General features: G+C 26.1%; 1 protein-coding gene across 1 annotated transcript; it reads right to left on the bottom strand.

Annotated features, from left to right (window-relative positions):
* Window positions 1-5,409: 5,409 nt before the first annotated feature.
* LOC8276117 (protein BEARSKIN2) lies at window positions 5,410-8,825 on the bottom strand. Its single transcript, XM_002533567.3, has 3 exons — window positions 7,612-8,825; window positions 6,561-6,838; window positions 5,410-6,141 (listed from the first exon to the last, which is right to left on the bottom strand). Exons 1-3 carry the CDS (start codon window positions 7,808-7,810, stop codon window positions 5,512-5,514), a joined length of 1,107 nt encoding a protein of 368 aa, XP_002533613.2. The 5' UTR covers window positions 7,811-8,825; the 3' UTR covers window positions 5,410-5,511.
* Between the last annotated feature and the right edge of the window lie 8,583 nt (window positions 8,826-17,408).

Here is a 17,408-nt window from a genome sequence, read left to right as displayed (position 1 = left end):
GGCTAGAAGTCCAAGATCAAAATCAAACTATTGGGGCCAAGATCTAATACAATTGTCTCAAGACCCAATAACCAGATCAAGATCTGATAAGTATTAACAAGCCTTAATTCCATATGTACTAGGCTTTGTAAATTCGGCTTAAGAAAAATTACGAGTTAAGATTTTTACTCTAAGTGAAAGCCCAACTCAACTTAATGTACTACAAGTCCAAGTGTTTAATGGGCTTACTTAATCTTTTATTTGAGCTTAAATGGACAAAAGAAGTTGAATCAAAATATACTAAAATTTCGAGTCCAAGCTGGCTTATGTTATGAGGCCTATATGCATGACTTAAGTAAATTAGAGTTTTATGGTTTAATATGGGCGATCATATATGTATTTACCCTAATTAGGACTTTGTTTTAGTCATTACTTTGTATTAGAAAGGTTATCTATATCCTAGATGAGATGTAAATCCTTATAAGCTTAGAACTAGAGTTTTCTAGTGCATTTATAAGGCTAGTATAAATTTCATTTTTAAGAAGTTGATTTTGAATGATAATTGGTATTTTTACCTTAAAATTTGTTATGCTTTATTCTTGCTCCTTGAAAGAATACATGCTTAAAAAACATTCAAAGAATGTTGAACAACTTCTTTGTGGAGTGTTTCAAAGGATGAGATTTTAAGAACTTAGCTTTCTTAAGATTCTAATTCTCTTGTTCATTCTAAGATACTTGATTTTAGCTTTCTTAGGCCTAGAAACAGGATTGTCTTTTGGATTTTGAAGTTAGTATCTTAGGGATCCGCAATTGAAAAAGAGTTCTTAATGTTTATTCTTGAAAGTTCTCTAATAATATGACATCTAATACTTTTACAATATTATCTTTTAATATTTTACAATCAATGGATAGTTTTGTAACAGTATTAGATGTCATATCATGTAGGCAAGAGATATGACAAAAAGAGATGAGATATTTAATATTTTTTATTTTTAATATTGATTATAAATAGAACTTAGCATAATTATGGGATTCGATTTTGCATAATCTTTGAGATTACCGCATAATTATGAAATCAGAGTAATATGATTGAATTAAATTATGTAATTATATTTACATATTTAGTTTTCTTTTCTAGTCCTAATTTTCCTTTGATAAAACAATTCATCGAAATATATTATTTTACTAGATAGATCATTCATACGATATTGTAGATCAAATTACAAATATAATCAAATTTAGTATTGTAAATTATTAATTATATTATAATAACTTCAAATATTTAATATATATATTATTTTGAAAAACATGTAATCTTTCAAAAATTATTCCAGATCTTATCACGTAGCAACGTAAGAAATAATAGAGTAGAGCATTAGAAAATGCTTCCCAACGAGCATACTGCAAAACAAAAAAAGAGAAAAGAAAGGTATAGGAAATAATATACTGTAATTAGTATACTTATCACTACCAATTGTAGTGTTAAATTATTTTTCTAATTGAGCAATTATGTATTTTCTATAATATAACCTTAACCATTGTGCTTTGTTGCAGATGATGAAATACTCCTAAAAAATAAAACAAATCATGACATTTTTACAGCCAACAAATAGTTAGTTTGGTATTATGTTATAAGGCTGAGCATGGATCTCGGTGATTCCCGCCCGAACCAAATAACCATATCGAAAAGTACGAGAACCGAAAAAACTAAAAAATTTTATAACCAAATTGAACCGATCCGAATTTTTTTACTATTACGGTATGGTACTGGTTCTTTAGTAAAAACCGTACCATAACCGTACCAGAACCGATCCGTCTTGTACTTGACCGGACCAAACCGTAGAACCGAATTTTTACATATATTTATAAATAATTATTTATATTATATAAAAAATACATATATTAAAAAAAATAATACATATACTCTATAAAAAATTATTTCATATTTATCATTTATATAATTCAAGCAATTGTTATCGAAATATAAAAAATAATACATATTATTATAATATACTTTATACTCTATACAAAATATAAGTTATATATATTAATGTCACATAGTATATTGATACTAGTAATCTAGTATACATAATTTAATAAAAAGTTATATAAATTAGTAAAAATTATAAAAGATATTATTATATAAATATAATATTATTTACACTATATTTATTAATAAATTAATTTTTAATTATATAATATTTTTATTTTAAGAATAATAATATTAATTATACTAAAAGTATTAATTTATATAAATATTAAAATTAAGAAATAATTATTTTAAAAATAATTTTTATATTATTATACTAATAAAACTTAAAAATTAAATATTTAGAAATAATTAATTTATTAACTTTTAAACTATTATAAATTAATATTAAAATATAAAAAAATATATTAAATTATATTTTATAAATTTAATTTTTTTTTTGAAAATGATCAAACAAAACTTGAGAAAAAATTGTCAAAACATCTTTTAACAATATAGAAGTTCTTTACTTCCTACAACAGCGGAGGTCCTCATTTATTGTAAAGATTAGTTTATAAGTTCAAATAAACCTATCCAACTAGAAGAATCAATAGAGGATATTGAAAGAGGTGAAATTTCTTTACTTCTTACATATATTTGTTTATTGTTGATGCTGTTAAGTCTTATTGACGTAATTTTTTACTTTTATTGTAGGAATTATTCAAGATCCTGAGATTGGTGAGTCCCTTATGCCAAGATTAAATGTGGAGTGCTAATTTTGAGGGGAGGTAATAACATTGCTTTGCTAATTTTGGACATGTATTTTAGTACTACATAAAGTTTATAAATTTATTTATTTTAATGATTGCCATCTGTAAAATATTTTTATGCTTGCAGTAATATATATTTTAATGGTTTGTATTTGAATATTAAATGAATTATTGTATTTGCAAGTGACTGAATTGCGAAACAGGTTGTTCAAGAATGTGATTGCAATTTTAATTTAGATTTTCATGCTATTTTTTTTTAGGTTGGTAATCATATTTTCTCTAAATATATTTGATTAAAGATGAGATTAAAGTTATATTTTTAAAATTTTTTAGAACTGAAAATAGCACCGAACCGAACTGTATTGAACCGTAAAATTGGTACAATACGGTATTGGATTCTTTTATGTTTGGTATGGTACTGGTACCTTCAATTTTAAAATAACCGAGGTTTGGTATGATACTGGTGATTTATAAATAACTGAATTGGACCGATCCGTGCTCAGCCCTATCCCGCATATCTCTTTTTTTCCGGTGAGTCTCTGGAGAAAAGATCTGGAAAAGATCATGATGTATTCCTTCACCCAACATCATTATATAGATATCTTGTCATCATCAATTTGACTATCTTTATCCTCACAAAAATTAAGAGCACGATGAACTTTTCTACCCTTATTTACTGTAAATGGTATTCGAAGTAGTGAATTACCAATAGGGGTACTCCTTGCATTAGTAATAGACAACTATGATAGGGTTTCGTCTTTAAAAGTATGGGTCACTTTAAATGACAATTTATATGGATCCTTACTCAATTATTAACAACTTGAAAAAAAAATTGGATGCCAAATATTATACTCATCAATGGCAGCAATGGAAACTTGTCTTTACAACCTTGAGCTAAAATATTTGCTGGTAAACCAATTCAATGAGTTATCGCTCGTCTAAATATAAGGAACATTGTTAAACATATATCGTCCTCTACAATGGCATTAAATTTATACCTATAATAAGGATAAATGTATTAATTATTATGGAGAGTCTACTGTTGAAGCATATATAAGTATAATAGTTAGGAATAAGGTTCTTGAACTTTTTAATAAAGATCAATTCACTCCATTTGATCTTTTTGTTCAAATTAGCCCAAGACTTTGATTTTTTAGTTCAATTTCTCTCTTAGTTGAGAGAGTGAGAGTTACTTTTAATAAATAAAAATAATAATTTATTAAATTTAAAAATCTATTTTATAATATAAACACAACTTAAATATTTAATTATATATTTCAATATGTAGTGGTTTTAAATTAAAATTCTTAATTTAACTTAAAAACTAAATCCATAAAATAATAATTGAGCAAATATCTTTTTTCCTTATAAAAGATAAAAAATCTATAAATCCATAAAATAGAAAAAATATATGTATAGTATTAAAAAAGAAACTCACACCTTACAGTAATATTCATCGATTTCTTTTTCAAATTTCTTCATAAATTGAAAAATCTATAGTAATATAGTATTATTACAAAAGGAAATTAGCAGGGAACTTCTATGAGCTCGTATTTTTAGAAGTACAAATTTTTATTAATTTTATAAAATTTTCAATTTTATAAATTTCTCAAATTAAGCTATACTCAAAATATCAAGTAAAGTGGAATGTTTAGATAGGTCTAAAGAATGACAAAATAATGAAGAAATTTTGTTTACCGTCACATTAGTTCAAAAAATATCCAACACAAACTACAAATAATTCCAACTATATAGTATAAAATGAATGAAACAGGTTTCAAACTTTAACTTGTAGAGATAAATTTTTTGAAAAGTGTCATAGTCGTAGCGTAAAATTTTAAATTTATAATAATTTTTGGAGAAAGCATTTATATTAATTAATTAATTGATGTAAAATATATATTTAATAAATGGAGAAATTAATTAGACTTATATCATAATATAGATTCTAAAATAAAAATTAAAAAAAAAATATTTGTAAATCTAAAAAAATTCACTAATCATGTCACATTTTTATAATTTTATTTCTATTGGATGTAAAAGGACGGCTTAAATCACAAATTGACATTTAAAAAAAATAGCGTACTATTACAAATTCTTTTACGTAAAAAAGAGATTTTTGTAATATTTTTTCTAGATAAAAATGTTATTGGGTTATAAAAGGGGTATTTTTATAAATAAATAATCCAAGATATAAACTAGCTGCTAAGTCTGCTATGCACTTTGTAATGTAAACTGGGTGTTAGCCCATCAGAACTTTGAGGATGCCTGTTCAAAAATATATGAATTGACTGAAGGCACATTTCCTAAGAGTTAGAAAAAATAACTAACAGAAAAAGAATAATTAAGAGATAAATGCAGCATGTCAATTTGTTATTGGCTAAATAATTAAAATGTAATTAAAATTAAAATTAAATAAATCAAAATAAAATAAATTAAAATTTTGTTACTGAAATAAAACTAGATCCTAAACTTAGCGACTAAATTTGATCATATGCTAATTAATCGTCCAAATATAATTGTTTAATTAACATCGAATCAATGCCACCATAGCAGAAATTAATGACCTTAACTAATCTGACAATTAATTAAGTTTCAATGTACAATTTAAAAGATATCATTTCACAATTTGTTTTTCAGAGAAATAAAATAAAATATAAAATAACATGATTTAGATATATATATGGTTTACTTTTTTGTAGCTTATATGTTCATCTTCAATATGAATTCTTAGTTTATATAAAAATGGGAGTTGAAAAAAAATAGTGAAAAGAGAACTTTTAGAAGCATGAATTATTTCCCATAGCCCCAAAAATCCATCATCTCCCCACGCAAAGAGAGGTGATTAATAGGGTTAACTGATGAAGCATTTGCATCCTCAAACCTGACGCCTTTAGAAGAATCATCCTCCCCAATGTGGGGAGTAACAATCCGATCAAGCATAGCCCACTGGTCATTCAACCCAGCACCTCCCTCATCTCTTCCTATACCCATTTGTTGTTGATGATGATGATGGGTGGGTTCACAGCTGCCCACGTCTAGACCTGCCTGATCATATCTAAGACTTTCACTGCCACTCTCGCAATCCCTAGCTGGGTTCGGGTATTGGTCATACCCTACTGGCTTGGTTTGTGTTGGCATTAGGGTCTGTACTTGGAAAAGAGAATACTGAGATGTAGCCATGTTGTGGGGGTAGTGATGAAGTGCAAGTTCAGGTTTGTTCAGTTCAAATGGTAGCTGATCACGTAGTAATAACTGGCTGTCCCTGTGCATGAAACTGCGAGGTTGAATGGTGATTGATGGGTTGTTGCTGTTGCTGTTGAGGTGTTGATGATCAGATGAGTTGATGCTTGTTGTTGCTTCATTTCCAACTTTGAATAGATTCTTCTTCTTGAATACCCTACATACCACCCAGCCATCCTCCTACACATGCATACAAAAATATGAAATGTTTATCATCAAGGCCTAATACCAAAAAGTTATGATCCTTTACTCAACTATATCCTTTACTTTCAGTATGTAACAAAATTTTGTAAATATATTCTACTTCTGATTAAGACAACTTTCGTTGTCTTTCTTATCATATAGACATGTATTTTTTTTTTTCTTCAACTTCATTTACAAATGAAAATTATACCTAAATTGCGATATGCATTTAGCTAGTAGGTGAATTAAGTACGTCGAGGACTAGATGCGAGAAGAAAAGCAAAACTAGACTACTTAATAATAGTCATATCATAACAAATTGACTCATATTCGCATTGTATCTGTGCAAGCATGTATGTTTAACATAGGGAGAGAGAGAGAGAGAGAGAGAGAGAGAGAGAGAGAGAGGGTCTTACATTGGAGTTTCCATTAACATCATCACCATCCTCAAGGCGGTACTCATGCATGATCCAGTCAGTCTTCTGGCCATGAGGAGCTCTTCCTCTATAGAAGACAAGAGTTTTCCTCATACCAATCTTCTTGTAATTGTTCCTAATGCACTTATCTCTCCCTGTTGCCTTCCAAAATCCAGCATTTGTCGCTCTGTTGGTCCTTGATCCTGTTGGATACTTTCTGTCCTTATGGCTGAAAAAGTACCATTCATTTTGTGGAGTCGATCCGATTCTACATCTCTCTGTGGACATTATCAATCAATTCATTATAGTAGCAGTTTTGACAAAAGGACCCTTTTATTCAAGCAAAAGACAAGATATTCTCTAATGTTCTATGTTTTATCAACTAAGATTGAGTTTTCATCCAACAAAATTTCTTACCTATTTTAAGTGTATATCCTGATTTATACATTAAACTGATATATGAGTGATACATAAGTGATACATATTGTAAAAAGTGTGCTTGAATGGTTTAAATAGATTAGCACGTATTACAAATCACCATAATTTCATGGAAAACTACGTATTTTCTCTAATCCGTGTATATTTATGGTATTATTAAAGAAAAATACCAAGTAGATATAAAAAAATACTCTTAATATTGCTCAAAATATTAATTGTTCTTATTGTTCTTTTGTTGAATTAAAACCAATGAAAATAATTTTATAATTCAATTTATTTTTGCTAAAAAATTTAAAAAATCGGGCAAAATTACCAAAAATTACATAGTTTACCATTAGACCTTTTCTTAAATAAAGTTCACATAATTATTTTTACAAATATTTTATAATTAAAAGATTGAAACTATATATGCATGTACTGGAATCATATTTGTCCTTAAATCTAATAATTATCATCTTTAAGCAGGCAAATACAGTTATTAATTACTTTTATATATTAATTAAGCTCATACAATTCATTTTGTGGTTAACAAAATAATAAAGAATCAAAAGATAGCTGCATAATCTGTGAAATTAAGTATATAATATACACAAATTCTTATATGAATATATACCTTGTAACTCCCAGGGCTCCATCTTATTCAAGTCGACTTCTCTAATGACTTCCATATCAAACTTTTGAAACGAAACCTTCTTTTTCAAGTAGTAATGAAGCAGTTCTTCGTCTGTTGGGTGGAACCTAAACCCTGGCGGCACACCACCAGCCCCACCACCACCACCACCACCACCACCAGTGGATGATCCCATTACCATAAATAATTGAATGAACGATCAGTGTATTTGCTCCTTTTCAGTGCAGAAATGGCAGTTTCGTTTTCTACAAGGTGGTGTCTCTTTTATATGTATATGATAGAGGTCAACGAGAGAGAGAAGAGAGAGAGTGTGATAGCATGGTGATTTGGAAAAGTTTGACGGCCTGTGACTACGCCGCCGGAAATGGCTAAAGATACCGTAAAATTTACGTTTGATCTGAGAAGTGGAGTGTTTTTACGGCAACCTTAGTTACAATGCCGTGAACAACTCTCAGCCCTTAGATTTCATCATTCTTTTTTTATCTTAATTGTTTTGAGTTTATTATATGAATAACATTAATATTAAACTGAACAAGAAGATGAAGCCGGGAATTATTAGATTCTGGCCGACCACCGATGACCTCTATAACCATTGTCATCTCTTTCATGAATTTCTTTGGGCACTGTTTCTTTTTTTTTTTTTTTTCCTTATTAATATTTCCATAAACGTTAACAAATATCTCCATAAACTTTCTCTTCGAATCAGAAAGTTATTACCATAAGACTCTCCTAATAAAAAATCGGGATTTATTTTATTTCTATTGACATTTATTTCATCTTTTTCAGCTTGACGTAATCATGCGACATGGTTACATATAATTCTGTCTCAGATTATCAGACTAAGTTTACATTTTTCAAATTCATATTCTTTGGTACACATTCATAATCCATTTTTTACAATCTTGTCGATAATGGAGCATGAGTTTGTAGTTTAAATTTTCATGTCACTAATTGATTTTCTTAGGTTCATATATATCATGGTTCATTTCATGTTTGAGTTCCTTCTTTCCTCTTATTTCTAGAATTTCCATAATGGTTCATGTTCACCTGCAGAGTTACTAGAATGGTTTATGTTGAGAACATCGAAATTCTTAGAATATTGATATAAATAATACACAATCAGTAATCCCTTCTTTAATTTATGAACATAATAGATAGATTTCTTTGTATAAATTCTTTATTTTGAGCATTGATGGTTTATCTTTGACTGAAAATATGAATTTACTATGGTGTGAAAAACGACTCGTGACACCATTTGATTTCCAAACTAATAAAAATTGACAAAATATAATTTTTAAACTCTTAGATTTTTCAAATTTATTTTATAATTTTTAGAAAAATGCTAGCAACATCCTCTTTTGAACACTCTATTAGAGAACTCCCAATAGTCCTCTTTATTTTAAAAAGTATAACTTTTGTGGTAAAGAATATCTTAAGAAATATTCAAATATAAAAAATAAATATTTTTATTTTAGTCCAGTAGACTTTTTATATATTTTTTTATTTTTCTTTTATTTCCATAAAAGTTAATAGTATTAAGTTAATTTTTATTTTTTTAATTTTTACCAATAGAAAAACAAGAAGAATAAATATCAAAATAAATTAAACGCATGAAAAAATTTATAGTGCATTTATTAAATATAGAGCAAAGAGTGAAGTTTGGCTCTCCATATGTAGAGAGCCAAATTCACTTTCTATTTTATATCTAAAGAATAAAGAGTGCATAGGAATAAGATTCAAGAGCGCATAGATGAGATGATAAGAGTTTCTTCTAGCTTAACTAAGGTCTCGAGTTTGAGCATTAGGTATGCAGCTGCGTAAAAACTCTTGAGGGAGTGTTTTGCTACCTATAAGAATTCTACCAGACACGTTCTAAATATATGTATACTAAAAAGAAAAGAATAACTCTTTAAAATAATGAGTTTGGTATATAAAAAGTACATTGGACATGCTCTTAGACAATTACTTTCTTATTGGTTTATTTTATCTAACATTTTCAATCTAATAACTTGTTATCTATTTAACAAGTTAAATTAATTTTATATTTTTAAAAAAATATAAAATATTTTTATTAATTTTTAAAATAAAAATATTATTATTCACATAATAAAATATTTTTAAAATTAATTATTAATAAGTAAAGTTGTAGAAAAAAAATATAAAACTAGTTTAATTTGTTAAATAAATAGCAAGTCATTAGATTGAAAAGTTGGATAAAATAAATAAATAGGAGAACAATTATCTAAAAGAATGTCCAAGAGAGAGTGTTGCTAGCATTTTTTAATTTTTAATTTATTTTATTAAATTCTTATAATATAATAGTCCTTATAAGAACTCAATAAAGTAAATAAAAATAAAAGTATAAGGGCGTAATAGAATAAAGTAAAATTTCAGATACCCAATAAAATAAATCGATCAAAAAAGTTAAAAAGATCAATATGTATTTCAGTATTATGTATGCTAGTTTTTGGAATTTATTTAAAAGGGTGGCTGTCTAGGAATTCTGATCAATTTAAGAGTTGATTAACTAACCTAGTATTCTTTGATAACAAGCTAACAATAATTTTATGGACAGGTTAAAATACTCTTATAATCTGACCTTTTACAATATGCCAGCAAATACTAGTGGGCTAGGGGGCAAATACTTCTCAAACAATATACACACTTTGACTTTATTTTGCATCAAAGTTTGGATGATACTCTTCAAATTGCAACTCCAAATCAGCCATAGAATTCACCAATCTGTATTCAACAAATGACAACATATTTATGGGTATTTGCCAGCTTTGTCATCTATTAATTTACTATGAAGAGAAAAGCTATTCTACAGCATTCAGAATTGCAGCTATGCCTTGGGAACCTTAATGGGCTGTACTTGCAAAACTAGATCCTCCTTGCATTTTGATCATACAACATGCAAAATTGCATTTTTGAGCTTAATCTTTGTCTGATGGCTACTCCTTCAAGTTTCCTTTGTCTACTGTATATGGAACTTTATGGAATTACGTTTCTGTCTATCTTCTTGCCAAAGCTAGATGATATTCAAGCACTGAACATAACAAAAATAGCAACCCCATTTTGTTGGAGATTTTGCAATTTAGTTATTTCATTTCATTTCATTGCTATATGTTCTGTTAATAGTCTAATTTTAACTTTGCAACTCCCATGGTATTAAATAATAAGTAATGCTCGATATAGAGGCGATCCACCATATTATTTAAAAATTAAACTGATAAAATGAGAACATCTCGCTCAAATTAAAAAAAATGATAAAACTCTATTTTTTTTTAAAAATATAAATTTATTTCAAAAATTATAAATAGAATAAAAAATAATGACTTACCGATAATTGATGCGGTAATTTAAATACCGATCGGTAATTATCGGTATTTAAATGATATGACGGATTATATCCATATAATAATTTGTTCTTGTCACTTGCCTTGCTCCTGTTGATTATTTCTTGAACTGTATGGCATTATAATTAATTACAATCCTTCTTATGTTCAGTGAATCATATTGGACCAAATTGAGAGTTATCTTCTCTTCATTCTACTGTAAATATCTATCTTTTCTTCATTCACACAATCTGGTAGCCTTTTATTATTATTATTACTGACATTTTCCAATTGGGTTTGAACTCCATTACCTTGTATTGCTAGAGACAACAGCAGTACTAATTAAATCTGAGATTAATAGTTAGTGTTACTATTTTTAAACAGTAATCAATCTTGGAAATCAATAAGAAAACTCTGCCTAGTAGTAAGGTGTAACTATTCTAGAAGCAAGCGTCAGACTCTAAATCCCATCAAACTAAAAATTAAAAAACAAAAAAATATCACATTTCCAAGTTAAAATTTTTTTTATGTAAGTTTTATTAGTTTGTTAAAAGAATAATAAACTATGCATACTTTGGTTGCCATTTTACCAATTTATTTTGAATAAATTATATGTATAGTCAACCAATTTTTACATTTATAATAAAAAGATTTCAAATTTTTAATTTATAATTATATGAATATTAAATTTTGAATTTAGTAACACAGGTTTTCCTGAAGCAAATCGGACATATAAATATTATTACAAATCCTAAAACTAATATATTTTCTTTGTCCCTCGGACAAAGTCACAATTTTCTTTTCTATAAACATAGTATAATCAAACATGAATTTAGAGAAATTAATTTTTAGAAACTTATTTTCAAAGAAAACATCATCTAATTGTATGGGAAAAATTTATTGATGTTAAAAAATTAAAATTTAATAATTATTTAATTACAAATAAAATAATTAATATTTTTTATTAATATTTACTCATATTTTTTTAGTACATAATTCATTGAGAAAGTTATCTAGTCTGAATAGATAAACTAGATCGAAAAAAAATTACATGAATTTTATACATTTTAAGACTTATAGTGTGACTCGTATTTGATATATAATAGCATTATATATTAAGTTAATAAATATTATTTTATTGAGGAGACTGCATTAGTTACAGAACTATTTGTTTTAATTCACTCTCGAGACTAACAGTCTCAATTTTTTTTTTTTAGGTGACAGTTAGAGTTCTTTGCCATTCTGAATAAATTGAATTGCACATCGAAATGGGATGAAAATAATTGATAACATATATGTAAAGAATCGAAACTAATCACATGAGTTGCTTTTTGGTTGTTTGGCTGAAGTTGTAGGAATTCCAAAGTTAAACGTGCTTGGTGCGAAAAAATCTCAGGAAATGGGACCTTCTGGGAAGTTCTCGAACCCGCCAAAAGAACAAAACTGTGAGGCAGTTGTGACTAAAATGAACAATATCTCATGTGATCTGACTCTAGATTTTTACATAAAACATAAATTATGTAACTATTTCCATAGGATTTTTAGTTTCATAATTTCATAGTAGAAACTATGAGACAATAAAGAAATTACATTTTAATGTAAAAAGTTATAATCTTTTTTATTATGTAAAGAAAATTAATGACCTAATATTACTAATAAAATGTAAAACTTTTACATTATAAACCACATAAATCGTTAATTATACCAAAAGAAACCATAAATGTGTAATTCAATGTTCGAAAATAATAGCAATATAAATTGTTTTTATTTCTTGTAAAAGAAAAAAAAAAAGAAAAAGAAAAAAACATATCCTCTCTGCGTTCTCATTCCTGCAGCAATAATTACAGAAACTGGGGTCTCTTTTTTCGAGCTGCATAGTTAACTAAGTTTGAATGATAATTAATTTAAACAATAAACGATCCCAAGAAAGTAACAAAGGAAAAAAAAAGGATATTTGATTGATACTTAAGCAAGGTTTAGAAAAAAAAAACAGTTACTAATAATTATTCTTGGGATTTTCGTGTTCTGATTGCACGACCAAATAATTATATTTTTTAAATAATTATTCATAAGTTAATTATTATTAGGGTATAAGAAGAACAGTTGGAGATGCAGTCGCCATAGCTTGAGCTTTGCACATGTGGGTATGACCTTAAAGATGTTTCTTATTAATTTACTTGATTGAATCGCACTCTTTCTATCTGTTATTTTCCTGATTTGTTATCATTAAAGTGGGCATATGTATTATTGTTCAAAGTATCCCAAGACTGGAGGCTAATTTTCTTTTGGTATAAAATATGACTTATGATAATGGAGATTCAATGAAAGCATGGATTTTGAATCTATAATTTATAATATTTATATATAATAATTTTTAAAATTTAATTTTTTTTATATGTACATTTAATTTTTGACACATAATTGATATGTGTACTATTTTTAAAACATATAATTCAAGTTTATATGTAATTTTATAGTTTTTTCTATTAATTTATTAATTAATACGTTATATTTCTAATTAAACACTGAGTCTAATTCTAAGAAATAATTATATTAACTAATAGATAGTTTTATAATCAGATAACGATACTAATTCTATCTTAAAAAATAACATATTAATTATATTTTAATTTTATATTAAATAATAAATTAATTTTTTAATCAGATAATATATATAAATTTTTATTTTGATATGTGTATTTATTTTTGACACATGAGATTTAAGCTTATATGTAATTTTAAAATTTTTTTATTAATTTATTTATTAATAAGTTACATTCATAATTAGATATGGACTATAATTCTAAAAAATAACATAGTAGTTATATTTTAATATTATATCTTTTAACTAATAAATAGTTTTTCAATCAGACGATGATATTAATTCTATCCTAAAAATAGTATATTAATAATATGTTAATATTATATTAACTAATAAATTAATTTTTTTAATTAGATAAAAATTCTAATTTTAAAAAATAACATCTTAAAATATATTCTTAATATTATATTTAATAATAAATTAATTTTTTTAATTATACAATGGAGATTCAATGAAAGTATGGATTTTGAATCTATAATCTATAATATTTATATATAATAACTTTTGAAATTTAAATTTTTTTTGATATGTACGTTTAATTTTTGACACTTAATTGACATGTGTATTATTTTTGAAACATAAAATTCAAGTTTATATATAATTTTATAATTTTTATTAATTTATTAATTAATACATTGCATTTCTAATTAAATATTGATTCTAATTTTAAGAAATAGTATATTAATTATATTTTAATGTTATATTAACTAATAAATAATTTTCTAATCAGATAATGATATTAATTCTATCATAAAAAATAGCATATTAATTATATTTTAATTTTTATTAACTAATAAATTAATTTTCTAATTAGATAATATATACTTAATTTTTAACAGGATATAGATTTCTGTTTTGATATATGTTGATATATGAGATTTAAGCTTATATGTAATTATAAAGTTTTTCTATTAATTTATTTTATTAATAAGTTAATTAGATATGGACTCTAATTCTAAAAAATAACATAGTAGTTATATTTTATATTATATTTTTTAACTAATAAATAGTTTTCCAATCAGATGATGATATTAATTCTATCTCAAAAATAGTATATTAATAATATTTTAATATTATATTAACTAATATATTAATTTTTCAAGTAGATAAAAATTCTAATTTTAAAAAATAACATCTAAAATATATTCTTAATATTATATTTAATAATAAATTATTATTTTTAATTATATAATAACTTTTTAATCCTAAAATCTAATAATATCGGTTATACTCATAGTATCAATATATATAATACTAAAATTAATTAATAAATATTTTTAAAATAATTTTTATATTATTGCATTAATAGATTTTAAAATTTTAAAAAAATTAAGAAGGATATTTGAAAATAGTTAGTTTACTACTAGTTTTTAAAATATATATAAATTTTTTTCTTAAATACAGTTAATAATATATTTTGTTAAACCTCCTTTTTTTTCTAACATATTGACATTCTAATTATATTTGCTATTAAGAAATAAATAAATATTATATTTGCAAGTAGTCATTTTAGCCAAAAAATGAATATTTAATGGAGCATCGATTTGCAAGCATATTCAACCTTTTGATCTCAAACCGACAGTGACAATCATAAGTATAGATATATATAATTATATTTTTACATATATCGATTCTTATTGATTAAGAGGGGACAACTTTGCAATTAAGATGAAAGCTAACCTAATAATCATTAGGCTAAGCCTAAGGGCACTCTTCCAAATACACATAATTGTAAGTGGAAGAAAACACTAGAAGAGTATATATCAGTTCATCAGTTAAAGTAATAAACTGGGCAGCGGAAATAATTGACTACCCACCCCAATTGAGAGAGCTGATTGCAACTAATGGTCATTTTACTATGAATCATTAGGAAGAGTTGGCACTTATATTGTTGAAGCTGGTCCAAAAGAGCCATGGGCTTTAATTGATGGATCGAAGGTCAAATTATGTAAATTCAGCTTGAAAGTCCAAAAATTAAATATTTATAGATTAAATAAGGAAAGTATGGGTCAAAGTTATATAATAGATAGGATTTTAATTATAGTAGTGATTCTAAGAGATAAAGTTTTATGTTGCTAGGATTTCTTTTTTCTTCTGGAGAAATATATTGTTAGGATTTCTTGCTTATATAGGACTTGGTAATTATAAATAGTAGTAGAGAGTTTGTTGTAAGTAGACACACATTTTATTTACAAATTAATACAAATCTTTTATTCAATCTCTTTACAGGTATTTCAATCCAATCTTTGTGATTTGTAATCCCTTGATTACATCAGATTTCCGGATTTGAATTTTGTTAAAGAAATAAATCTTACCAATCTCTGTGGATCCGGCCCTACTTGTCATTATTTACAAGTTGTTTTTATTTGAAGAATAGGAATTTATTTTTGTTGGATTCGACACTCATCAAAAAGGTTTCGTCACTGGAACATCACGCATGTATTATTCCATCTCCTCATCAGAAGCAAATTGGGACCGACCAAAACCCTTTCTAGGCTAAAAAACTAGAGTTCCTAAGTTCAACTTGTTTTTCGGGAGCTGTCTTCCTTCAGTATTGGTTTGGTTTTCAACCGAAACACTCTTATTGGATATGCTTAGTCTCAAGGGTTCTGTCTGTTGTTTTGATGAAGTCATGGTTAAGGGGGATTTTAAATTTGGATTCAAAACAAATTAAACTAGAAATCAATTAGAAGCAATAATAAAATTTGAGAAGATAAACCAATATGAGAAAACTCCAACCCAAGGTATAATCTCAATTTTAATTCATTGAATTGATCATTGATGCAAATATAATTTCCAAATCCATTAATAAATTGGTTATAGTTGTTGAGAAGCTCTAACAACCTAATTTCTCCTTAATTTTTCGTTAATCAATGAAAGCCATTTGATTAATTCTCTTATTGAATAAACAACCCTAGAAAAGCTTCCAAGATGTAATTTACCAATAGTAATGCAATATAGAGAAACCCAATTCTAGCCAACAAATACATAAGATGAATTCATTTATACTAGATCATGTATCCACATAACATGAGTATGTTATTCTACCACTAATCATTAGAATAATTAAACAATTACGGATTTAATATTCTAATTTGGCATAGACTATCTTGATAATTGAGTAATAGGTTTTTTTACACAATCAACAAAAATAGAATTCCTAATAGACATAGAAGATACATGAATATTAATAAATTTGAGAAAATAATAAAGAACAATTAAATTTCATAACCCATATGAATTCAAACCTTAATTAACCTTGAGTTGGAAAAAAAAGAGTTCAGCCACACATAATTGTTATAGAGAAAATAAAGCAAAGAAGAAAGCTAAAATAATGGATGAGAGGAAGAAGAAAAACCGGTCCGCAGCCTCCCTTTTTCACTCTCAAACCCTAAAAAAATGGATAAATCTCCTAAGTTTTTTCAAATGGGAAAACTTGCCCAATAAGAAATAGTAGAAGTTGTGTCTAAAAAAAGAATCATTGATTCCTAAAATAACCTTAAGTACTAAGAAGTTTTTAGTAAATAAACACTCTCAAAAATGAATTAAAAAGTCACATGGCAAATAATATCACTTTAAGTCTTTTTCCACAAATTCAGATTTCTGGAATACGTCGTGGGCACGCTCTAACTGAAGAGATCTTCTGCCATCTTTTCTCCCTTTTATCCAAAACTCTCCAAAGCATCAATCTTTATGAAAACTCATCAAATATCATTCTTTTGGCTTCATGTTGCATCAAAATATTTTGTCTAACATAAAAATCAATAATCAAATTTAAGATCCACAATTAAGCTTAAATATTTAATAATAACCAAGAAAATATGATAATTAGTATGCAC

Source organism: Ricinus communis, chromosome 9 (assembly GCF_019578655.1).
Source record: "Ricinus communis isolate WT05 ecotype wild-type chromosome 9, ASM1957865v1, whole genome shotgun sequence".
In the NCBI taxonomy this organism is placed as follows: Eukaryota; Viridiplantae; Streptophyta; class Magnoliopsida; order Malpighiales; family Euphorbiaceae; genus Ricinus; species Ricinus communis.
This window is presented reverse-complemented; position numbering and strand designations above follow the sequence as displayed.

Excerpts from the sequence above, each read along its gene's own strand:
- LOC8276117 (XM_002533567.3), bottom strand. The coding sequence starts at position 7,810 with ATGGTAATGGGATCATCCACTGGTGGTGGTGGTGGTGGTGGTGGTGGG. Across the intron at positions 6,839-7,611 it reads GGAGCCCTGGGAGTTACAAG|AGAGATGTAGAATCGGATCG; the intron begins GTATATATTCAT and ends TAATGTCCACAG. Across the intron at positions 6,142-6,560 it reads ATGTTAATGGAAACTCCAAT|GAGGATGGCTGGGTGGTATG; the intron begins GTAAGACCCTCT and ends ATGCATGTGTAG.